At 37.0% G+C, this 25,483-nt stretch overlaps 1 protein-coding gene across 2 annotated transcripts in view; it reads left to right on the top strand.

Moving 5' to 3' along the window:
* Nucleotides 1-8,264, top strand: part of PPP2R2A (protein phosphatase 2 regulatory subunit Balpha) — an 81,601-nt gene extending 73,337 nt beyond the window's left edge. For both annotated transcript variants that reach the window (XM_046656387.1, XM_046656388.1), the window contains exons 7-10: nt 261-425; nt 1,360-1,529; nt 3,930-4,021; nt 7,264-8,264. In XM_046656387.1, the coding sequence (XP_046512343.1) occupies nt 261-425; nt 1,360-1,529; nt 3,930-4,021; nt 7,264-7,543 (707 nt within the window). In that variant the 3' untranslated portion in view covers nt 7,544-8,264. The remainder of the gene's footprint in view (nt 1-260; nt 426-1,359; nt 1,530-3,929; nt 4,022-7,263) is intronic.
* The last annotated feature ends 17,219 nt before the right edge of the window (nt 8,265-25,483 follow it).

The following is a 25,483-nucleotide window of genomic DNA, read 5'->3' as shown; positions in this document are numbered from 1 at the left end:
TTTCTTTATGGCTTCTGGGATTTGTATCATACTCAAAAAAGAGACTTCTGCATTCTAAAATGATTTAAAATTTGCTCATGTTTTCTTCTAAGATTTTTTTAAGCATTAATTCCGCTGAGATTTATACTCATATAGTGACTAGAATTTAATTCAGAATTAATACTTGTGTTTCAATCTATGAATGAATTTTAGATTTGAGAAATGTAAAATTATATTTGCTCTTTTTCTAAATGGAAATTCCTTAATGAAATGCCATCCAGATATTGTGGACATCAAGCCTGCCAATATGGAGGAACTAACAGAGGTGATTACAGCAGCAGAATTCCATCCCAACAGCTGTAACACATTTGTATACAGCAGCAGTAAAGGAACTATTCGGTTATGTGACATGAGGGCATCTGCCCTCTGTGATAGGCACTCTAAACGTAAGTTTATTGCGTCTTTTTTCAAATGGTAACATTTTCTGTTAATCTGAAACTAGCCTTGGACACAGTGAACAACATCTGCATAGGTTTACAGGTCTTAAACCTGTGTGCCCAGGACCTCCTGTACCCTTTGTTAAGTTGCCTAAGTCCACATGAGGCATTATAGGTTATTCTACTGGAAGAACTTAGAAGCTTCTCTCAGAGGCATGTCTGTTATATCCCAGTAGATATATTTTTAATGGAATGCTTTTCTTTGGGAACTTGGGGTGGGGCTCTCCAACCCTGTATTCAAGTAGAGCATTTCTTTCTTTTCTTTCCTCCCTTGCTCCCTCTTCTCTCTTTCTCTCCTTTCCTCCCTTTCTTCCTTTCTTTGTTGAGCTTCCTAGGAAGATTTCTTCTGAGAAGAGGTTTCGTTGGCATAAAAAAAAGTTTGGAAAGCACTGGTTTAAAAACTTAGGGCTTGTATTGTTCTTGGCTTCATGTTGTTGAGTATTTTAAAACTCATGAAAATAGGTACGTGCCTGTTAATCAAAGTAATTTTACCTGGCCACTGAAAAAATGCAATGCTGATATGAATCTGGATGGTGAGAATGGTGTGTTTCCTGTGGTGGCAGTACAGGCAAAGTCAGTGAGGTGTTTGCAGAATCTGCGAACCTGGTGCACTGAAGCCGGAAGCCCTGGGTGAGTCTGGTTCTGCGAAACTAGCCGAGGACTCGGGAAGTGTCCTACCTACTTTGGCATCTTCAGCCTCCAGTATTCAGTCATTCTCTTAAGGAACTTTGAGGGAGATTCTGTTCTTATAGCCAGAGAGATGTTTTCAGTTCTTTATTAGCCTGTCATTTTTAGCTCTCTCTTAGGAAGTTTGTGAATTGTTTCAGCAAATGCTTTTCCAAGCCAGAATATTATACCAATTGCCGTTTTTTCCTGTTTTTAGTGTTTGAAGAACCTGAAGATCCCAGTAACAGGTCTTTTTTTTCTGAAATCATCTCCTCTATTTCTGATGTAAAGTTCAGCCATAGTGGTCGATATATGATGACTAGAGACTATTTGTCTGTCAAAATTTGGGACTTAAATATGGAAAACAGGCCTGTGGAAACATACCAGGTATTTGCGGTTTTTTTCTTCAATGAGCGTATACCCAATTTTCTTTTAAGTGTTTATAGAGAAGGATTTTGTATTATGTGTTAATCCTAATACAGAGTTTGTTCACCATTAGACTGTTTTTTCAGAGATTCACAAGTATGTTGCTTTTCCTTATGTTAAATTTACATATACTTTTGTAGGTTGTGTTGTCAATTTGATTTTGCTGCCGGTTTGGTTCAACATTGAGAACTTTTTTTCCTGCTTCTACCGGCATTTAAAGTGAGGAGGGAAGAGTACTCTCTCTTAAGCTCTGAGGGGGAGAGGATTGGGGAGAATAGTCAGTCCTGGGAGGGTGTCCCGGTTGGAGTATGTGCAGGAGTAGTTGAACTAGAGCTTACCTTTAGCGTGCCAAGTCAAATGGACTGGCATTCTGCGTTTTGGCTGACAACTGTCGTCTTAAGCTAAAGCCCAGCGGGCAGCTTTAAGAGTTGCTGGTCTGTTGTAGGATGTCAGTTCTGGATTGTCTTCTTTTCAACCACCCACTACTATTAGTCCCCCTATCTCCTCCTTCTACAGAAGAGAAAAGAAGATTCTCACAGCTGAGAACAGGGTAGGGGACAGCAGAAACCTCTGTTAGACCCTAGGCTACAGTGGAGGAAAAACACTTAACGCTGCTTTAAGAATACGTAATTTATAAATGATACTTTCTTTATGTTGTATGTTTTCAATAAAATTAGAATGCTATTTGTCAGACTTTTTAATCCTCTTTGACAAACATAAACTACTTGGGATTCTCCTTAATGGTTATATGAAAATTCAAAATGAATGCCACGTTGAAACAAAAGCAAAGGAATACAATACTGCTTTGTTTTCAAATTACGTTTGTGTAACTGCCAAGATTGTGATCTGTCTCAACTTCATATTCTTCAATTGTTTGGTGAGAAATCCTGTACATGCATTCTAAAACTTTGCTAAATTGTTCTGATTTACCTGATTTGCAGTTTTCCTGCCTATGCTGAATTAGTCTCATCATACTCAGTGTGGCATGTGCAGATTCTTCTATTCTTGTTCATTTTGTATAAGCATCTTGCTGAGCTATGTGTCATGGAAGGGTAATTTTTTTTTTTAACTTTTTATCAAGATCATGATAGTCTACAACCCTGTGAAATCTCACCTGTCCATCACTGTTAGTCATGTGTTAGGTGCACCACCCCACCCCCTGCGCCCTCCCCCCATCCCCCCTTTCCCCTGGCAACCACCAGTCAACTCTCTTTGTCTCTGTGTTCAACCTCCACCTATGAGTGGAGTCATACAGAGTTCGCCTCTCTCTGTCTGGCTTAGTTCACTTAACATAATACCATGGAAGGGTAATTTTGATCTCACTCATTTTTTGCCTTACATGCTCACTTTTAAACCTAACCTAACCCCACATGAGTTGCAATTCCTCTGTGTTAACAAATTTTCACTTAATGTCACGTTGGCATGGCCTGAATCATTCCACTAAGAGTTGAAATGAACACTTAAAATGACTTTAGCTTGTTTCATAAAGAATAGAAAATTGTAAGCATTTAGAAGGTGCCTTCTCTTTTCCATCATTACCTTTTTAAGGTTCTCTTAAGTAAAAAGGATAGTGAGATAGACTCCTTTCTTTCTCTCTCATCACAACAAATGCTTTGGAACTTTCCTTTGTAATTTAACAGTATTAATATTGAACTGTATCATTTCTCAGAATACTTATTTAAATACCAGATTTATTTTCTAGTTTATCTTTTTGTGAAATACTAGTGAGTAAATGTAGAATAATATTTCAAAAAACAGGTACATTTTCATTAGCTTTTGATATTGTGTTAGCAGTATCAGGTGATAGCAGATTTTTCAGTGATGCATACCTAGAGTGACCATGTGGTTTATCACCTGACCGGGCATGGCCATGGTATGCAGAGCAAAGGCACTTAATGATAATGTAGACTTTATTTATTTATACCCAGAAAGTGGTGTTTAAAAAGGAAGTAAAAAAGTTGAGTTTTTTAATCAGCAATTTATGGGCTGAAGCCAAATGTTCGCATATTCAAACATTGCTGTAATATTCTTTAATGAGTCTCTTATCTGTGCCATTTTCAAATGTTTTCCGGCCCGAATATTTAGTCAAGCTTATAAAGAGTACATGTGCCATGCCCAAAGGGGTATCTTCCTGTGTTGTACAGTAGTTTCATGGAAGGGGGCTCATGTGTGCAAAAGGATAAAAATGGCTTTATTGCTACTAAGGGAATTGTGTTTTAATAAGATTAAAAGGTATGTGTATGTGTCTATAAATGCATTTTTTTTAAATAAGGGCTTGTTAAATCATTTTTCTAATTTCACTCCATAGATCTTGAGGTGTAAACTAAGTGTATATATGCATATATATTTGTTTTTCTCCAGGTGCATGAATACCTCAGAAGTAAACTTTGTTCACTGTATGAAAATGACTGCATATTTGACAAATTTGAATGTTGTTGGAATGGATCTGACAGGTAATTGATTATAATTTGAACCTGTCATTCAAACATGAATTTCATTAGAGGAAAGAAACTTATAATTTCACTCCTTCTGGTATGGTTGCCACATTTCACTAAAAATAGGGCCAACTGTTTTTGGGTTGACATGAATTACGAATCTTTAAAAAATCTTCAGTTTTCCCCAGACTTTCCTCGAAATAAATTTAGTAATCTTACAGCAATATTGGCAGATAAAAATTAAACATTGTGTTTTACTAGTAAATTTGAAATATACAAGAAATTGTAGATATCATAAATTGGTTTAAATTTCTTTAATATTTTTCCTTTTATGAACCAGATCAATCACATTTTTGACATGCCAAGAGTTAAAATGGTGAAATTTCAGTTTGGTTATTACTCTACTGTTAAACTGTTTTTAGAAATATTTAGGCAATAGATATTTCATTTGGAATGTTACACACCAGTTTTTCCAGATAATACATTAATTTATTTACGATATATTATTTTAACCATATTACCATGAGTAATTAGGCTTTTTATAATCTGCAACTTTGCTATAGCATGATTCCTTTTTACTATGTAATGAAATGTGTACTATTATTTCCAAGGATAAATAAGTCTTAATCTTTCAATTTTGAGTTGTGAGTATTTATTACTATTTATTATGTACCAGTAGAACAGAAAATAGTAAAAAACGTAATTTTGGAATTACTTGAACTTGCCTTCAAGGTATTAGAGGTACTTTATTCAACCATAGTTTTATCACTGAAGCTTGATATGATTTGGTTTTTGTGGTGTTATATGTTACAGAGGATAATAGAATTTGGATTATCTTTTGTCTGATTTTTAAAATTATTTTTATCTGATTATAATATGAGGCCCAGTCATAGGCTGGCCGTGGTAAATTTAGAGTAGGAATAAGCAAACTTTGCCTTTGAGTGCCACAGCTAAATGTAAGGCATCAAGAAGGAAAAAGGAAAGGGAAGAAGAGAGAAGAAGGAATTAGCAAATTTGAAGAGAAAGAAGATATAATAGGATATGGTGCACTGCCAAAAGTAGTTCTTCCTTGCATGGTGTAAACATATTGTTAGCAGTTTTATGTTCCATTGTCAGAAAGAAGTTATTTATTTCCCTTAACATTAAAACAGTTTTTTGAAATAATTTCAAATTTGGAGAAAATTTACAAGAGTAACACAACTCTTATTTAGCCTCTACTCAGGTTCCCTATTGCTGTTTGCTGTGTCAGTCTCTCCTCTTCACATATATATGTATTATATATATATATAATATAAACACATAAATAGATACGCACACTTTTTTGTGAACTAATTGGGAGTGTACTCCAAACATGATGCCCCATTGCCCCTAAGTTCTTTAATGACAATTTCCTAAAAGACACTCTCCTACATAATGACAGAGCAAGTATCTAAAGTAGAAAAGTTTGCTTTGATGCACTGTTGCCTTGTAATCCACTGATCCCATTAAAATTTCACCAGTTCTCCCAAACATGTCCTTTCTAGCAGAGAAAAAAAGATCTGGCCAAGTATCCACTTCAAAAGTGTATGTACGTTTAGTTGTCATATCTGGTTACCTCCTTTAATCTGGAGCCATTCTTCATTCTTTCCTTGTCTTTTGTGACCTTGGCAGTTTTTAAAAACAGGCCTGGGGCCAGCTCCGTGGCCAAGTGGTTAAGTTCGCGCGCTCCGCTGCGGCGGCCCAGGGTTCGGATCCTGGGCACGGACGTGGCACCACCCGTCAGGCCACGTTGAAGCGGCGTCCCACATCCCACAACTAGAAGGACCTGCAACTAAGATATACAACTGTGTACAGGGGGGTTTGGGGAGATAAAGCAGAAAAGAAAAAGAAAAAAGATTGGCAACAGTTGTTAGCTCAGGTGCCAATCCTTAAAAAAAAAAAGGAAGATTGGCAACAGTTTTTAGCCCAGGTGCCAATCTTAAGAAGAAAAAAAAAAAAAATTAAAAAAAAAAAACCGGCCCGATGTTTTATAGAATGTTGCTTAATTTGAGTGTTGTCTAATGTTTCTTCATGATTATATTCCAGTTATACATTTTGGGGCAGAAATACCACAGAAATGCTGGCCTAACAACACCTTTTAAAATTTACAAATAGCCATAGACTGTGTCCTAATTCATTAAAACCTCACAAATTCAAATAATAGGGAGATGCCAGTTTAAATTACATAAATTATTTTAAAAGATAAAGTGTTATTACCTTCAGGTACATGCACCAACTTGAGTTGGATTAAAACGTTGTCAAGTCTCCTTTGCCCCCAAGTTGACATTACTGAATAGGTGGTCATCATTTGTATTTAACATATGATCTGTGTAATGTATAATATTTGTAAATACTCAGGGTTGTTTTCAAGCATTACTTTAAACAGGTCTTTGGTATCCTGTTGTCTTATTTACAATGATTTAAACGTGCAAAGAATATAGTAGGCAATAACAGCGCCAGACTCTTTCCAAATTATTAATGGTTTCAAACTGAAGCTTTGCCTATTGAAATACTTAGTAAATGTTGAGCAGTGATGGATGGCGTGTAGGACTGATAAAGTGTCTTAGACAGAGTAAGAATTTGACACTCCTTTAAACTGATACTATTAAACAAGTTAGTCAGAAAAATTTTGCTTAAAATGTATTTAGTGTTATAGGTAAAATGATTTTCTGTTAATAAAAATTGTGTGTGCTACTTAATACTCTCAGAAGTAGATTTCTTATAAGCATTCATAAGATGTGATTATCCGAACCAGACAATGTCCTGGGAACAAATTAAATAGTTTATAATTTAAATCATAAAGTAATGGATTGGTTTCTTATGAACAGCTGTATACCATGCATTTTTTTTTTGGTTTTAGAACCTGCGAGTTGCACAGTGGGTTGGCATTTCAAGAAGCTGGCCGGTCTGATTGATTGCATAGCCTGTAGTTGCAAAAATATTGAACAAAGATAATTCAGTACTACTGACAAGCTTTACTTGAGGATGTTTTCAACTTTAATGATAGTTTTGGTAGTCATGAAAAGGAGTCATTAATAGAAAACCAAGTTAACTACTACCATATTTCTAGTTTGTTCTAATGGTTGGTCCCTGAGTTGGTGTCAGCAGCCCTCTCCCTGAATTCAAATCTGCTTGAGGTAGCTGTTTCCGGTAGAGTCCTACGCTAGGTTTCATGACTGAATCATTTTACTGAAAACAAACTGTTGACGTAATTTGACTGAGTGCTCTGTCTACTTTTACAGTGTTGTCATGACTGGATCTTACAATAATTTCTTCAGAATGTTTGACAGGAACACAAAGCGAGACATAACCCTAGAAGCATCACGGGAAAACAATAAACCCCGCACGGTTCTGAAGCCACGCAAAGTCTGTGCAAGTGGCAAGCGAAAGAAAGATGAAATAAGTGTTGACAGCCTAGACTTCAACAAGAAAATACTTCATACGGCCTGGCACCCCAAGGAAAATATCATTGCTGTAGCTACTACAAACAATCTGTATATATTTCAAGACAAAGTGAATTAGGGTTGGCATTCCTAGCAGAAGAGCCCACTTCCTGCTTAGTTGAGATAGTTGAATCTAGCATTCGTACCTAAAAAAGAGAGAGGTCCATTGTGGCGCCCCTTTCCAGTGTTTGACAATGTGCCATTCGACAACACATTTTTATAGCTACATGGAGAAAGCTCTGTGGATTCATCACTGTGGTGTTCTCCATGTCTGCTAGCCATTTAGGTAAGGGTAGGGCACTTTTAATTTAAATGACTTCTTGCACCATCTTGCCTAATGGACTAGATTGGACTGTATCAACATTGATTTACTCCACTTTTTATGCCTTCCATTGTGATGACGTCAAACACAGTGAAAGCCTTCAGTCATGCTTACGGGATTTAATTGTGTATCCTCATTACTGTATCATTTGTGGGGTACACCCCTTGCCCCTTTTTTAAATTAAATACAGCTCATTCTTACTGTGGCTTGTAGCATTCCTCCTCTTCTGGCCTCCTGGACTCTTCCCCTCATCTCTCCTGCCCTTGCCCCCTCCACCCATTCTTGGTGGTGGTATATTAAAAAAAAGAAAGAACGAAAGCACACAAAATGAGTCAGTTTGGGGTCAGTGGTAAAGGGGGTATATGTTGCGAACAAATGTTTTAATAACAGTTGGCTGTAATCACTCCTTGCCGTGTCTGGCACTGAAAATAAGGAAAAAAAAAACTACTACTGAATAAAAGTGACAAAGAATGGAGAATCTGGTTTTCTTTTTCTTTTTAATCTACCTCTTTAAGCCAGTATTTTGTGTCATAACTTTGGGCACAGTGAAATGAGATGAGTTTCCATTGTTACATTGATATTTTGTTAATTATTTTTAACAAGTGTTCTTTTACGTGGAGAAGGAGCGGTATTGGTTCTGTATGAACATGTTTCGAATATATATTGGTATTACTAAGGATTTCACAATCTATAAATGCTACTAGAGATTTTCTTTTTACTGTAGTTATAAGGGTATTGGATACATTGTATCTACACTCAGCTCATTTTCTGTTAATGAAATCGTTGTAAATGGGAACCAAATTTGTAGAACTTCGTTTTTAAAGGCCTTTTACAGTGCTTAATTTCATTTTTGCCTTACTCTAAATACTAACTCAAAGACTTTAAAGACTTTTTTAACAAGTTAAAATTTTTTTTTGTCATTCCGTCATAAAACATAAAACTATCCTCAAGTGATTTACATAGATAAGATTGACACTGCACTAAATATTTTTTTTGTATTTTACTGCTATCAAATCTGAATGAAATGTACTTTGCCATAGATGTTTTTCTTCTATTTTTGGTTTTCCAAAGCTATTAATATTAAAGACAAACTTTAAAGGTACAGTGTTCAAAAAGTGCTTAATGGACTCCAACAGCTGCCTCAAATAAAAATTTAATAATCTCTATATGACTACATTTCCCTAAGTGGTGATACCTTAGCCAAAGATGAAGAGTACCCCTATTTTTAATAGGTAGAATGTACCTTTATCAATCTTGCAGAAGCTTTAATGGAAAAAAAATGGACTTTATTTTTCAAAGGTAAATTGAGTAGGCATATGTATTATTAGAGAATGGTAGTATGTTTGGGTTGAGCAGTACTACAGCCACCTTGAGTTTTAGAGGACGCGGAGAGCTTCTTAGCTGTCCACGACCCATTGTTCTGTTCTCAGCAGTGAAAAGTGATTAAACAATTCGACCATAATGCCCTCTACACTTATACAGATATTATGTCTTGTAAGTTGACATTTTTAGCACACAGGAGAAATTTTATGTAATAAAATAACTGTATTTTTTGACTTAAATTTGAATTTGTATTTAAACACATTGATTATATGTCTGATAATTCTTAAAATAATGGCACTTTTACTAACTTATTTGGGAATCTTGGGTGCATTCATACTTGTGTTATTCTTCACTCTTGACTTGGAAGTGGGATATGCCCCTGCCACAGGTGTCACACACTGATGCTCTGTCTCTGATGAGGCAGTTTTCCAGAAGATCTTTTTAGGAGATTGTCTCCCTAAAGTTTGGGTGGAGATCTTGAGATGACACCACCAAACTGCTCTTGGAAATTCTTTTTTGATTCGGCAATAGCTGTGATGATTCTCATCCATGACACTAAGGTGAATATATGTAAGAGAAACATTGCTAAAATTAAAGTGCTTCTATAAAGGAATGCTATTATAAATTATTGTAACAATATTCTCAAGTATCAATTTTTAATTTCTTTGATGTAGCGAATTATAAGCCCAGCCACTCATCTTATATGGTCATGGTTAATCTTATTAATAAAACTTATACTTAGAATGAACTTAGCCTTGTCAAGTTGCTTGTATTCACCTATTCTCTTGCCACCTACAAACATATACATATTCTGTCCCTTCTGTCTGAACCTTTTTTCAAAATTAACAGACTACGGAAGGAAAAAGAATTTTTGATCTCCTTTGATCTTTATTTAGTGGCTGGGCAATAGTTATTTAAAAAATCTCTATATAAGCATATGTTTATTTGACAACTAAATACTGGATATTAAACTTCTGTAAAGCCCTTAGTCTTTTGGAATACAAAACTGCATCCACACTTTTTTCCTTTCAAATTAAGGATTTTTTTAAACCTTAAATGTGAGAATTATTCTGGTTAGAGATATTCCTAAAGATAACTAGAAATGAGAAAACTGGGGTTCTTTTGGTGTATAACTATTTATACAAGTGTTTATTAGAAAATTATATGTGAAAGCTAAATAGTACTGATGGAAGTATTTTTAGTAAAATTTAAAGCATTACCTTCTAAGGGAGCACTGCTTCAGCATCTTTTCTCTACCAGTAAATTAAAGTGGATCTATTAATGTGCACTTCTGGAAGAACAAAACCAAGCCAAAAAGAAAGAAAAGATAGGTGTATGCTGGGTAATCAAGAGTTAAGTCAATCTACTTTACTATTTGAGCGCATGACTCAGATGGTTGATAATTTAAGCTGTGTGTGTGTGTGTTACCATGGTTAAAAATGTTTTTCAGAGCCAGCCCTGTGGCCATGTGGTTAAGTTCACACGCTCTGCTTTGGCAGCCCAGGGTTTTGCCGGTTTGGATCCTGGGCGTGGACCTAGCACCGCTCAACAGGCCATGCTGAGGCAGCATTCCACATAGCAGAGCCAGAAGGACCTACTGTATATTCATCTATGTGCAGGGGGTGGGGTGGGGCTTTGGGGAGGAGGAGAAAGAAGAAAAGAAAGATTGGCAACAAATGTCAGCTCAGGGCCAGTCTTCGAAAAAAGTTTTTTACATGTTCCTCTTCCCCAAAAAGCCTTGGAAACTGACCGTGCTTCATTTTGTAATTATGCATAAGAGGTCAAAACATCATAACTCAATATTAATCAGATGCTTAGCAAACTTACAAAGTTTTGGGTATTCTCAGTAAGTGTAATGATGAAAATTCAGTTTTGTCTCCTTGATGTTTTATTGCATCGTGGTCTTAGACTTTGTGGCCTACTATCTCTATGTAAGAATTAGCAAACACCCACCGTACAGACCTAGAGTTGATAGTACGTATGAAAAAGACCCCCTTAGCACAGTACCTATCAAACTGAAGGCACTACACAGTTCAGTTTCCTCCAAAAGGAGGAATTTGGCAAACGAAAGTAAACTGGCATAAGGAGGAAGCTAGTATATGTCTTTTTTAAATGGTCTACACTTAGGCTCATTTGTAATATGTGAACAGTAACAAGTTATTTGAGGACTTTCCCACTAGGGCGGGACAGTTAAGCCTTGAATAGCATTTATGAAGTACTTTTGAGAACACATAAATGGGGTAATTCTGTTTCTGCACTGGAAGAGCTTCATTATTAAAAACCAAATTGGGGGGCCAGCCTGGTGGCCCAGCGGTTAAGTTTGCACCTTTTCAGCGGCCCAGGGTTCACCAGTTCAGATCCCCCGTGCAGACCTACACACCGCTTGTCAAGCCATGCTGTGGCAGGTGTCCCACATACAAAATAGAGGAAGATGGGCACGGATGTTAGCTCAGGGCCAGTCTTCCTCAACAAAAAGAGGATTGGAGGTAGATATTAGCTCAGGGCTAATCTTACCCCACCCACCACCACCACCAAAAAAACCTAAAACAAATGAGAACCAAATAAAGGGAAAGTCCAAAGTGTATTTATGCCCAAATAAAGCCACTATTCAATATGACCTTTGAGTGAATGAGGACCCAGTGATGGACCCAGATGTCAGCGAAGATGTCTATCATGGTCTTCTCTTATTGGGGAAGCAGCAAAAATGAAATTGGAGGAGAGTTCTGAGCTGCCCTTTCTTTCAATCATAGATGACTCAGTGTGCCTACCCCTTTGCGAAAGCAGGTCCTTATGTGCCATGTTAGCTTTCTCCTTTACAAGGAGACCAGGAATTTCATGTGCATTTATGCTGAATTAACCTGGAATGTCTAAATTCTTTATAAAAAGTAACTTCTGTGTTCTGAATACATGTTCTTTAGAAAGTAAAAAAAAGGAAAGATACCCCAGCAGTCATCTCATGTAGAGAAAACGCCCAGTCGCATTTGCTTGTATTTGTTTTCTCTTTTCTTCTGGGCATAATTTTTTTAAATAGAAAATGGAATCATGTATGCAGTTTAACATCCTATTTCTCCACTCAACATTATGTCATGAGCAGTTTCACACATCAAGTATTCTTAAGTAAGATTTTCTGTCTGCATAGCCTGACATTGTGGATAATTCATTATTTGACCAATCCCTCTTGTCAAAACTGATTTTTGTTTTCATTTTTGCATGGAAGTATCAGAATAGTGAACATACATACCAGTCATGGTGTGTAAGATTTTTAGGATACATTCCTAGAAATATAATTACTGTATTAAAGGATATGGAATCATTGGAGATTTCGTATATATCTTGTTTTCTGTTCCAAAAATGAAAGTCCCATCACAAGTATATGGAATTACTCATATCTTCACCTGCTCACTGATGGACAAAAGTCCTATGTTTTATCTTTGTCAGTTTGAAAAAGTGAAAAGAAGTAACCCAATTTGTGTTTCCATATTTCTAGCCAGATATTAATTTCTATAATCTGGATACAAGACCCTTATCAGACATGTGCTTTATAAATTTTTCTCCCAGTCTGTGGCTTGTCTCCTTTTATTCTCTTATCAGAGCTTTTTGAAGAGCAGAAGTTCTAAATTTTCACAAAGTCCACTTTATCAACTTTAGTAGATTATACTTTTGCTGTCATATCTAAGAAATTTGGCTAACTTAAGTCGACAAAGATTTTTTTTTTTAAGTTTAATAGTTTTCTTTTACATTTAGATCTGTGATCCATTTGAGTTAGTTTTCATGTATGGTACATATGAGAGTTATATATGTACCAGATATGGATTGAGATTCATTTTTCTTTGCACCTTTGTCAGAAATCAGTTAACACTAACAGTTTTAGTCTATTTCTGAACTATTCCATTAGTTTATATTTCTGTGCTTTCACCCACACTACAGTGCCTTGATTACTGGAGCTTTACACGAGTGAGTAATCCAACCTTGTTCTTTTTCAAAATTTCAGTTCTTTTACCTTTTTATGTACATTGACAACAAGGACAGAAACACCCACTTAGATTTTGGTAATTGCACTGACTCCATAGGCCAGTTCAGGAGGAGTGGACGTCCTGCTATTTGTCCTCCAATCCATGAATGCAGCATATGGCTCCATTTATGTGGGTCTTTAATTTCTTGTATCAGTGTTTTTAGTTTTTAACTACACATCTTGCACATATTGTTAGTGCTTAATGTTTTTTGTGTGTGTGCTATGGTAAAGGGGACTTTAAAATTCTTCCATTTCCAATTGTTCATTGCTAATATCTAGAAATACAATTGATTTTTGTATACGACCTTGTATTCTGACACCTTGCCAAATTCACTTATGTAGATTTTTTAGCGTTTTCTACTTAGTTGTGTTGTCTGCAGATTATAATAAATTTTTATTTCTTTCCAATCTTTACAGTTTTCCTTTCCAGTGCCTCTTCTCTTTCTTGTCCTGCACTGGTCAAAGCTGCCAGGATGACGGTGAAAAGAATGGTGAGATCAGACACAGCCTTGCCTTGCCACCAATATTAGGGCCAAGCATTTAGTCTTTACCATTAAGGATGTTAGTTGTAGGAGCTTTGTAGATTGCCTTTATCGAGCTGAGGAAATTCCCTTTTATTCCTAGTTTTCTGAGAGAAAGAAACATCCATCATGAATGGATGTTGGATTTTCTCAGATGTTTTTTCTGCTTCTACTGAAATGATCATGTAGTTTTTTTCACAACATTAATATGGTGAGTTACATTGATTTTCAATTCTGGAACCAGCCTTGCATTCCCAAAATATTGCTGGATCCTTTTGGTAGTATTTTGTTGAGTATTTTTTGCATCAATGTTCGTGAGAGATATTTATCTGTAATTTCCTTACCTTTAAATGTCATTATCTGGTCAGTATAATATTGACCTCATAAAATGAGTTTCCCTCCTCTCCTATATAATGGAAGAATGTGAGTAGAAGTCATATAATTTCTTTCTTAAATGTTGAGTAGAATTCACCAGTGATGCCATTTGGGCCTCTTTACTGGAAGATTTTTATCTGAATTCAGGTATTTTTTTTAATAGACATAGAATTATGCAGATTGTCCATTTCATCTAAGCTGTCATGATTATGAACATAATTATTCATAACGTTTTTTCTCTTAGTGACTGCTTGGACTGCTATAGCAAAATACCCTAGACTGGGGGCTTAAACAACAGGCATTTACTTCTCTCAGTTCTAGAGGCCGGGAGACCAAGAGCAGGGTGCCAGCAGATTCAGTGTCTGGTGGGGCTGTCTTCCTGGCTTGCGGGAACACCGATGCCACCTCTGGGGCCCCTCCTCACGACGTCACCTATACCTATCACCTCCCGAAAGCCCCAGCTTCAAGTAACACCATATTGGGGGTTAAGGCATCAACATGAATTTTGTAGGGACACAAATATTCAGTCCATAACATCTTTTTAATGTTTTTGGTGTCTATAGTGATGTCTCCTCTTTCACTCCTGATATTGGTAATTTGACTCTTCTCTTTTTTTCTTGGTCAGTCTGGCTAGAATTTGTATTATCTTTATAATATATTTAAATGTTCCCAGGCTTTTTTTTGCTTCCTTTAACATATAATATGGTTTTCATCTTTCTTTTTTTTTGGTAGTCAAAGAGTTTTATTTCATTTATGGTTAGGTCCTTCCTACATTTAGGTCCTTCCCCAACCTAAAATGAGAAAAAGTTATTTTCCATTCACTTTTTACATTTAATGCTTTTATTATGTATCATTTTATTTCTTCATTGCATTTTCATTTCTATTAATGATACATGAGATATTAATTTCACTATATTTTAAATTTAGCCATTAACTAGAGCAATAAGTAATTCTAGTTAGTATGTCAGTTGATTCTTTGGTGTTTTGTATAATTATATTGTCTCCAAATAATTTCATTTCTTTTCCAATATCATATCTCTTATTTCACTTTCCTGCTTTAATTGCAGAAACTTACAGAATGATGCTTAATGAGGGGCAGAAACAGTATGTTTGTTTTCTTCATGACTTCACAGAAGACTTGATGTTTTACATTGAGTATAACGTGGGCTCTTGATTTGAAATACTCTATCGTGTTAAGAAAAACTCTCACTAGTCTTATTTTTACTAAGTTTTTTTCTCTTTTAATCAAATGTAACAATACCAAATGCTGTGGCTGTCTATTGAGTTTATTTTTCCCCTTTGAACTACTAAAGTGATGAATGATATTTTTGAAATTGTATTTCTGTATTCTAAATGAGATTGATCTCTAGTTTTTGTGAGTAGCTGTTTTTGTCAAGACTGGGCCAGCTTCATGAGATTAAATGAGCTGATCTTGTCTCTCTCAATGCTTTAACGTGGTCTTGCTCCTTTCACCCCAGTGTACTCTCAGCCACTCCAGTGGAGAAGGGTGGAGTGGCAAGAGGTGAGGAGGCATCTGCGTGGTGGTCACTGTCTTTTCCAAAACATCCTTCTTGTTCTAATTCTGAACTCCATCAAGATTATAATAGGTAAAAATTATTACAGGTAAAGTATTCACTCCAAATTACCAAAGAATGTGTCCCATTGGCATTAACTAATCTTGACTTATAGATCAATAAAGAATTACTTTATTGCTTAAAGGAAGCTCAAATTTCATTAAGCCAACCTCCTCATTTGAAAGATGACAGAATATAAAACTCTGCTGTCAAGGGTCACACAGCTGTGAGTAACTCTACGAAAAGAACTATAATGTACTTCCTTTTGGGAAACTGAGATGTATTATCACTGTGTTATTCTCTGAATTGCCCAGCAGAGTCAGCAAAATGAAGCACCAGAATGAAGTTTTCCAAGTGACGTTTTGCTTCCTCAAGTATCTTTGAAAATAATTTATTAGCCCAAATCTAGATCCAACTCTCTTGTTGCCCAACAGTCTACTTAGTAATGCCTGAATGGATCCACTGATGAGGTTACGCAGTTATCTTAAGTAGCAAAGAACAAGGTGGTTAGGATGTCATGGAATGCTCCACTAGGAACCCTGCCAGTTTAAGAAAATATAACAAAGTTCTTCCTCCTCTTATCTTCTCTCTACTCTCACATGGCAGCCGGGTGCTGACCTATCTTGCAGACAAGTTTATTGAGTCAGTGGATGAGAATGCCTCTCAACAGATTACTCTGCAATTTATTCCACAGCAGTTAGTTACTTCTCTTCCTTCTGTAATCATTTGAGTTAGCACCTCTCCTGCTTTAGAATTAGGGCCAAAACCAGGCAAAATTACTTGTAATTGGGTATGATATTATGGAATCAATACTCATAATTAATAATAAGGTATTTTGCAGAGTACATCATGGTTTATGTAGCACTCTTAAACATCTCATTTGATCCCTACTACATCTCTGAGATGGTGAGAGAGGATTATTTTCCCCATTCTACCCTTGACATCAGGCTCAGGATATGACTTGCCCAAGATCTCACCACCGGTAAGCTTGGACGCAGGTTTTTTTTACTCCAGATTCCATGTTTTTTTGTGCTGTATTAGACACGCTACCTTTCTGAGATTGTAGACAAATGTATTTTGTTCCCATTTTATAATGGTAATGATGATGATGATGATAGTTGCACTGTACTAAGGATTTTATATAAATTAACTCATTTAATTTTCTCAAGTAACTTGCCTAGAGCCACACAACTAGTAAGTGGTAGGGCCAAAGTTTAAACCTATGTGGCCCGCCTCCAAAGCCCACAGCCGTCTCCACTACTTTAGACCGCCAGAAAAGAAAAAAAGTTCATACATAATTCCACATCTCAGAGATCGTTTGTTTTGCTTTCATAGATACAAAAACTAGAAGGCTATTAATACTGTTTGTAAATTATTTTCACATTATGGCCCACATTTTCCCATCACTGATAAACATTTTCACTTTTGATGACTGTGTTACAAGGATATGCCATTCATGTATTAAATTGACTTCCTGTGGGCCACGTCTTGATGTTTTGTTGCAAATAATGCTGCAATGACTATCCACGTACAGACATCTAGTACTCTGATTATTTTGTTATACCGATTTCCTGAAAGTGAAAGTTCTAGATCAATAGACTATACATTTTAAATCTGGATACACGGTGTTATAACTGTCCACCAGAAAGGTTGTAGACAAAGCTTTGTTGGATATTGAAACAAGCTTAAGGTCCTAAGTTAGATATCAGCATTACAGGTACCAAAGCAGTTCCCCAAATCTTGGATCAAAACATCTATTTCCTTACTGATTTATATTAAGTTTGGTGCTGATTTTTCTAAGAGCAATAAAATTGCAGAGTTCTAGAACTGGATGAAACTTCAGAGATCAAGATAAAACATTTTCTGCATGATATACTTGTGGATCTTAACTTCCTCTTGACAGGAGGGTAAAACTATAAATTGAGAGAGACCATTCTCTAGATTAACACACAGGCAGCCAACATTTTAGTGTGAGCGTTTGAAAGGAAACAAATCCTCCCTAAAAGTCAACTGCTAAATAACTAAACCTCATAGATTGAACTTTGTATAAGCCCATAAATGAAAGTAGGAACTCTGTGATTAATAAGAGGTTCTGAAGAAGTGTGCCTGGCAGTGCAGATGGTGTAGGGTATCTCAACGTGTGTCCAGGTGGGATCTCTGTAATTCTGGGTAAAGAAGGATCCGGCCCAACCAGAGCCATTTTTCTAGACAGTGCCTTGGAGGCCAAGAAACTAAACTACAGTCAGAATAGACTGGTTGCTTCACTCACATTTGTGCTAAAATGCAAAGGGACCATAGTAGCTGTGAGTCTGTGCTTTGGAGTCAAACGTTCTGGATTCAACTCCTAGCTCTATCACTGTCATCTTGTGTATGGTACTTGCAAGTGTCTCAGTTTTCTCATCTGTAATATAGTAGTAATGCCTAACTCATCAGATTGTTGAGAGAAATAGGAAATTTATGAAGTACTTATAACGTCTAGCACGTATGAAGTGTGCAATAACTTTAGCTTCCATTCTACCTGATTTATTATCTAACTGGTTTTGAATAAAGACAATGGGAAAAAGGACATACAGTGTAGTATGTACAAACCCTCTAACATCCAGACTCAGTTTAACTCAAATATACAAGACTAATTTCCCCTCGTGACAACGTGCTTTACTCTACAGACTCATCCTCAAGACTTCCCCCAAAGTGGGGAGCTAGATCACAGGTTCTGCCACTAACTAGGATCTCACTTGCATGTGGCTTTTCTCCTTATAATAAACATGAGAAAGGGACATTTACCAGGGCTATTGGGAGTAATTCAGGCTTTACTCAGTAATTCAGTTTGCCTTAACTGAAACCTTCTTCTGTATACCAAGGAAATCCTATTGTAGTTTACAAAGCCCTAAATAATACGCTGTTGTCTCCCACTCCTTTTTCATCTTCTACTCTTCCCTTGTGCCCTCTGCTCCCGTTCACGGCCTCCTTTCTTTTCTCTGAGCATGCCAATTTTCTGACTATCATAATGCTGTCTCCTTTATGTTCAAATGTCTAGTCCTCAGAGAGCTTTCTCCAGACTAAAGCCACTGCCTTCTCGATCACCAACCTCCAGGTCTTCTGCTTTCTTCATGGCATTTGTTACTGTCTGAAGGAATGTCCATCACTCATTTGATAATGATCTGTCTCAATAATGAGACAGGAAGCTACAAAACAGAGGCCTTGACTGACTTCTTAACTGCAGTGATCTGGACCCAAAACATGCCTGGCACTTAATAAATGCTCAGAGAATATTTTATTGAGTGAATGAATGAATAAGAACACCTTGACTTTTTGATTAGTCCTCTATAACCTTGCCCAAGCTACTCCATGTATCTAAGCTTTAGCTTCCTCATTGGTAAAGTGATGCTAATAATAATACTTAAAACATAGAGTTGTAATGAGGATCTATTGAGGTAATATATGTAAAGTGCCCAGCATGGTCCCTAGCACTAAACAGTAGCTGTTAAGATTGTGGCATTTTTAATAATGTTGTGATATTTTGTAATGTATTTATTGAAGGAAATTTTCACTGGATATAGACCCTAGGCTGACTTTTATACTTCCAGCACTTTAAAGAGATTCCAGTATTTTCTGCCTTCCATAGTTTCCAATGAGAAGTCTGCTGTTTTCTTATCTTTGTCTCTCTATAAGTTACACATCTTTTTTTGCTGCTGTTTTTAAGATTTTCTCTTTATCACTAGTTTTTTGCCATGTGTTTATGATATGCCTTGGTATGATTTTCTTCATGTTTTTCCTGCTTGGGTATTTTTGAGTATTTTGTAAGGGTGGGATCATAGTTTTCATCAATTTAGGAAACTTTTCTTCAAAGAAATTATTTCTTTAATGGTTTTCTCTGACCCCCTTTGTGCTCCTTCTAGGACTCCAATTATATGTGTGTTAAGCTATTTGATAATATCCCATAGGTCACTGAGAGTCTGTCCTCATTTCTTCCCTTCATTTTTCCCTAAGTTCTTCTTTTTAAATGGATTCTATTGCTTTGTCTTTAAGTTTACAAATCTTTTCTTCTGCAATATACAATTGGCTGTTATATCCAGTCAATGAATTTTTCATTTCAGATATTATATTTTTTCACCCCTAAGAGTTCTATTCGTTAATACAGCAATACATTAAAAAGATAATACACCATGATCAAGTGGGATTCATACCAGGGACACAGGGATGGTTCAACATCCTCAAGTCAATCAATGTGATACACCACATTAATAAAATGAGGAATAAAAACCACACAATCATCTCAAAGATGCAGAGAAAGCGTTTGACAAGATCTAACATTCATTTACAATAAAAACTCTTTAGAAAATGGGGATACAAGGAAAGTACCTCAACATAATAAAGGTCATATATGACAAACCCACAGCCAACATCATACTCATTGGGGAAAAATGGAGAGCCGTTCCTCTGAGGACAGGTTCAGTAGTAGAGAATAGGTAACTCTAGACTGAATGCTACTCTGAATTGACCTAAAAACCACCCAAAAAGCAAGACCCTCCAAAATCAAACTGGTCCTGAGTCACTTAAGGGCATCACAGAACAAAGCTCAAGATTTATAGGAATGCAGAAATATCCAGCACCCAACAGATCAAAATTCACAATGTCTGAAATCCAATCAAAGACCAGGAATGCAAGAAACTGTAATAAGACAGCCCATTGAGTAATGTCAGCATCATGGCAGAGTGAGTTGTTCCCTTTATCTCTCCCCTCTAAGTTACAACCAATCGGACATCCATTGACTAAGAGAGGACTCCCTACACAGCACAACAGGATGTATAAGAGATCCATGCATCTATACATCTGAAGGTGGGTGGACTGGACACATGGGAGGGAGTGGAACTAGGGGAGCAGCCTCTCCCCTTCCCACAGCAGCAGCTATCCAGGAGCAGATCTTCACACCTGTGCACGTGCCTACATGTGGTCACTGCAGGAACAGAAACAATGGGTGCCATAGCTCTTGTGACTATGAGCAGAGCAGAGACAGTGGATGCCACAGCTCTTGTGACAGCAAGTGGACATGGTGGGAGCAGAAAAAACAGATGTGGCTTACTCCTTGCCCATCCTCCAGTGGATGTAGCCTGCAAGCCTGTGAGTGGTTGCTGACGGGGGGCAGAAAAAACAGGCATGACTTTCTCCCTGTCCATCTCTCAGCAGATCCAGCATGCATGTCCCCTCCCCCTCCCATGTCAGTGGCCAGGTGTTTCCAATAGTGTAGAAAATATACAAAATTCAGATTTTTCCTAGATGAGGTCGGGTAGCCTGACCTGAGTTTTCAAAACACACTGGCTAGCACCAGAGACCAGAGGCTGCAAAAGCAAGCAACAACAACTCTCCCTACTTAGCCCCTGCTTCTCCCTAGCAGTGGTAGGTGGAACTTGCACCCAGAAGCTTCAGGAACCACAGCAGAACTGGTGACCCAGTGGTGGCACTCCCACCAACAGCTCCTCCAGCAGCAGCGGCTGTATACAAGTCCCCAGGTCCCCGGGCCCCTGGCAGTGATAATGACACCTGTGAACCCACCACCCCTGGCAGTAGAGCAACCAGCACCCCCAGACAACCCAAGAGCAGCCGTATCCATGCCCATTGGGAGCCCATGGACAGCCAGTGGGGGAACACGAGACCCAGGGGACCCTGAAAGAAGCAGAAATGCTTGTACCCTGGTGACCCCAGTAGTGACAGCTAAGACTGTGCAACATCATAAGAAGCATGGCACTGGCAACCTCAGAGGCACAAGTGGTACAAGAAGGGCACTAATGACAAATCTAGCAGAGGCAGTGGAGGAAGAAATGGGCAAGCTCTCAAATACAACAAGCAGCTCAGAACCAAAGTAACCAAAGCCATACCCAAATAAGAAAAGTGATTACTACCACAAATGCACTGGCAGAGGATCAACTCATCAAACACCATGAAGAACTACTGTAACATGGGAGAAGAGAAAGAGAATGACAACTCTCTAGAAATGAAACTTGAAGTCACAGAAGATTAGACTCTGACAGAGAATTCAAAATAGCTGAGTTACAAGAAAATTCAGAAAGACAGTTCAATGAGCTCATGAATAAAATTAATGAAGAGAAGGAGTATTTCACCAAAGAGATTGAAACACTGAAGAAAAACTAAACAGAAATTCTGCAGATGAAGAAGACAACTAAAGAGGTGAAAGATAATGTAGAAAGCATTAAAAATGAGCAGACCATATGGAGAAGAGAATAAATAAGCTTGAAGATAGAAACCTAGAAACCATTCAGGTGGAGGAGGAAAGAGAACTAAGACTTTTTAAAAATATCTGACTCAATTAGGAAAAGTAACATAGGATTATAGATATCCAAGAAGGAGAAGAGAGGGAGAAAGAAGCAGAGAGCTTATTCAAAGAAATAATAGCTGAGAACTTCCCAAACCTGAGGAAGTAACTGGACATGCAAGTACATGAAGCTAACAGAACACCTAATTAACTCAATGCAAAAAAACTTTCTCCAAGGTATATAATATTAAAACTATCAAAAATCAATGACGAAGAAAAAATATTAAGGGCAGCAAGAGGGAAGAAATAATCTACAAAGGAACCCCCATCAGGCTTTCAGTAGATTTTTCAGCAGAAACCCTATATGCTAGGAGAGAGTGGAATGATATATTCAAAATACTGAAAGACAAAAACTATTAGTCAAGAATACTCTATGCAGTGAAATTATCCTTCAGACATGATGGAGAAATAAAATCTTTCCCAGACAAACAAAACCTGAGGGAGTTCATCACCACTAGACCTGTCTTACAAGATATGTGGCCCTCCTACCTGAAACAAAAAGGCAAAGGTTTACAAAGCTTCAAGCAAGGAGATAAACAGACAAACATAATCATAAAATTGCAGCTCTATATCAGAATAGGTTAATAAACACTTAATTATAACATAAGGATAAAGGGAAAGAAAGCATCAAAAATACCCATAACCACTTCAGTTTGCTCACAAACACAACACAAAAAAGAATAATTTGTCACAACAAAAATATAGAAGGGGGAGAGGGAAAGGAGGGAACCTGCATAGGCTAATGGAGAGAAGATGCTATCAGCAGAGAAGGGAATATCTCATCTATGAGATCTTTTATACAAACTTCATGGTAATCACAAAACAAAAAATCAGAGCAGAGTCACATATCATAAATAAATAAAAAACTGAGAAAAACATTACAGAAAACCATGAAACTGAAATGACAAACAGGAATATAAGGAAAAAGAAACAATGGAAATATAGAACAACCAGAAATAAGTGGGAAAATACACTCTGAATCTGTTGTGGGGCACTCCTTCTGTGCTTTGCCAAGCTGTTTACAACTCTGTCTGAGTCCCTACTTCTTGCTTGTGCTGAGCGTAGAGATCAGCCGGAGGTCTTTTCAGGTCTTTTGTAAGCACACATCCTGCCTTGGGCACATGCATGGCTTTGTAAATTCCTCAGTATACGTGGTCACTTTTGAATGCCCTAATTTACAGAAAAGACTCTCTCCCCAGGTTTTCCTCCCGCACCTTTGGCTCTACTACTAGCCTCAACTGTAATCTTTTGCCCAGGCAGCAGCAATAGTTCATTTCATTTACAGTTATTCCAAGGAATTTCTTTTGTAGAGCCACTTTTCTGCCCTGATTGGCTTCCAAGTTAGGTGAAACCAACGCAAGCACCTTCAGGTAGCCCCTACACAGGTTAGAACAGACAGACATACTTCTTTGATAATACAGTATGCTCTTCTCTCTCTAGAACCAATGACTAGCGTCCCACAGTGGGGATGCAGACTGCCATCATCAAGACCACCTCTGACCCAGGCAAGTGTGAGCTCAGGGCAAGTAGCACCGCCCACAAAGCTTTCCTACCATTTTCTAGTTGTCTTTTTCATAACTCAACAGTCCTTTGATTGCTGACTATTTAGTATTATCCAGAGTCCTGAGAAATTTGATTCTGACAGTTTTGCTTTGTTTTAAATGTTCAGTAGAGGAACAGACCCTTGAAATTACTTTCACCATTTTTGCTCGTATCACTATTGCCTTAGCTTTTGAAAGATTTTTAGGTTGACAGTTTTTTCTTTCACTACTTTAAAAATGTTACCTTGCTGTCATCTTGTTTGCATTATTTCCAGTGGGAAATCTGATACCATCCTTTTTTTGTTCCTCTAGATGACACACCTTTTTTTTTCTTTCTGGCTTCCATTAAGATTTTCTCTTTATTATGATTTTCAGCAATTTGATTATGAGGTGTCTTGATTTAAGTTTCTTCGTATTTCTTATGTTTGGGGTTCATTAACCTTTTTGGATCTCTCCGTTTATAGTTCTCTTCAAATTTAGGAGAATTTCAGCCTTATTTCTTCAAATGTTTTTTCGGTCTCCTGTTTTCTCTCCTCTCCTTGGGGACATTATTTATTCATATATTAGGTTCCTTAATGTTGTCCCAAAGCTCACTGGTGCTCTTTTCATTTTTTTTTTCTGTTTAATTTAGAATAGATTCCATTGCTATGCCTTCAAGTTCACTAATCTTTTCTTCTGAAATATTTAACCAGCCATTAATCTTATCTGGTGTATTTTTAATCTTAGACCTTGTAGTTTTTATCCCTAGAAGTATGATTTGAGTATGTTTTGTGTCTTCCATGTCTCTCCCTAACTTTTTTAACATATAGAATACAGATTTTAAATTATTTTAATGCACTTCTATCTTCTGTGACTGTTCTGGGTTGGTATCAACTGATTGATTATTTTCAAAAAATTAACTGAGCACGAGCTAAAGGAACAGAGACTTCAGAGTTCTCACATTACAAAGAATATGGACTTACAAAAATAATTTTTTTATTGATTATAGTAGTTTATAACATTGTGAAATTTCAGTTGTATATTGTTATTTGTCAGTCATCACATAAATATGCCCCTTCACCTCCTGTGTTCCCCCTACTCACTTCCCCCGGTAACCACTAAACTGTTCTCTTTGTCCGTGTGTTTGTTTATCTTCCACATACACGTGAAATCAGACAGTGTTTGTCTTTCTCTGCCTGGCTTATTTTGCTTAACATAATACCATCAAAGTCCATCCATGTTGTTGCAAATGGAACGATTTTGTCTTTTCTTATGGCTGAGTAGTATTCCATTGTACATATATACCACATCTTCTTTATCCAATCAACAGTTGATGGGCACTCGGGTTGCTTCCATGTCTTGGCTATTGTGAATTATGCTGCAATGAACACTGAGGTGCATAAGTCTCTTTGAATTGTTGAGTTCACATTCTTTGGATAAACACTGAGTATTGGGATAGCTGGGTCATATGGTATTTCTATTTTTATTTTTTTGAGAAATCTTCATAATGTTTTCCATAGTGACTGCACTAGTTTGCATTCCCATCAGCAGTGCATGAGGGTTCCTTTTTCTCCATATCCTCTCCAACATTTGTTATTTTTTGTCTTGGTGACATTATGGGCTGTGGTTTTTTAAAAACTATTTTATAGATGTCATATTGGCTTATAACATTGTGTAATTTCAGGTGTACATTATTATATATCAGTTTCTGTGTAGATTGCATTATGTTCACCACCAACAGAATTTATCCATTTCTTCTAGGTCGTCCAATTTGTTGGCATATGGTTTTTCATAGTATTCTCTTATAATATTTTGTATTTCTGTGGTATCCATTGTAATTTCTCCTCTTTCATTTCTAAGTTTATTTATTTAAGCCTTCTCTCTTTTTTTCTTAGTGAGTTGGCTAAGTGTTTGTCAATTTTGTTTATCTTCTCAAAGAACCAGCTCTTGGTTTAATTGAGCCTTTCTGCTGTCTTTTTTTTTGTTTCAACTTCATTTATTTATGCTCTAATTTTTTCCCTCCTGCTGAGTTTGGGCTTTG

The sequence above is a fragment of the Equus quagga genome, chromosome 3 (genome assembly GCF_021613505.1).
Source record: "Equus quagga isolate Etosha38 chromosome 3, UCLA_HA_Equagga_1.0, whole genome shotgun sequence".
Lineage (NCBI taxonomy): Eukaryota > Metazoa > Chordata > Mammalia > Perissodactyla > Equidae > Equus > Equus quagga.
This window is presented reverse-complemented; position numbering and strand designations above follow the sequence as displayed.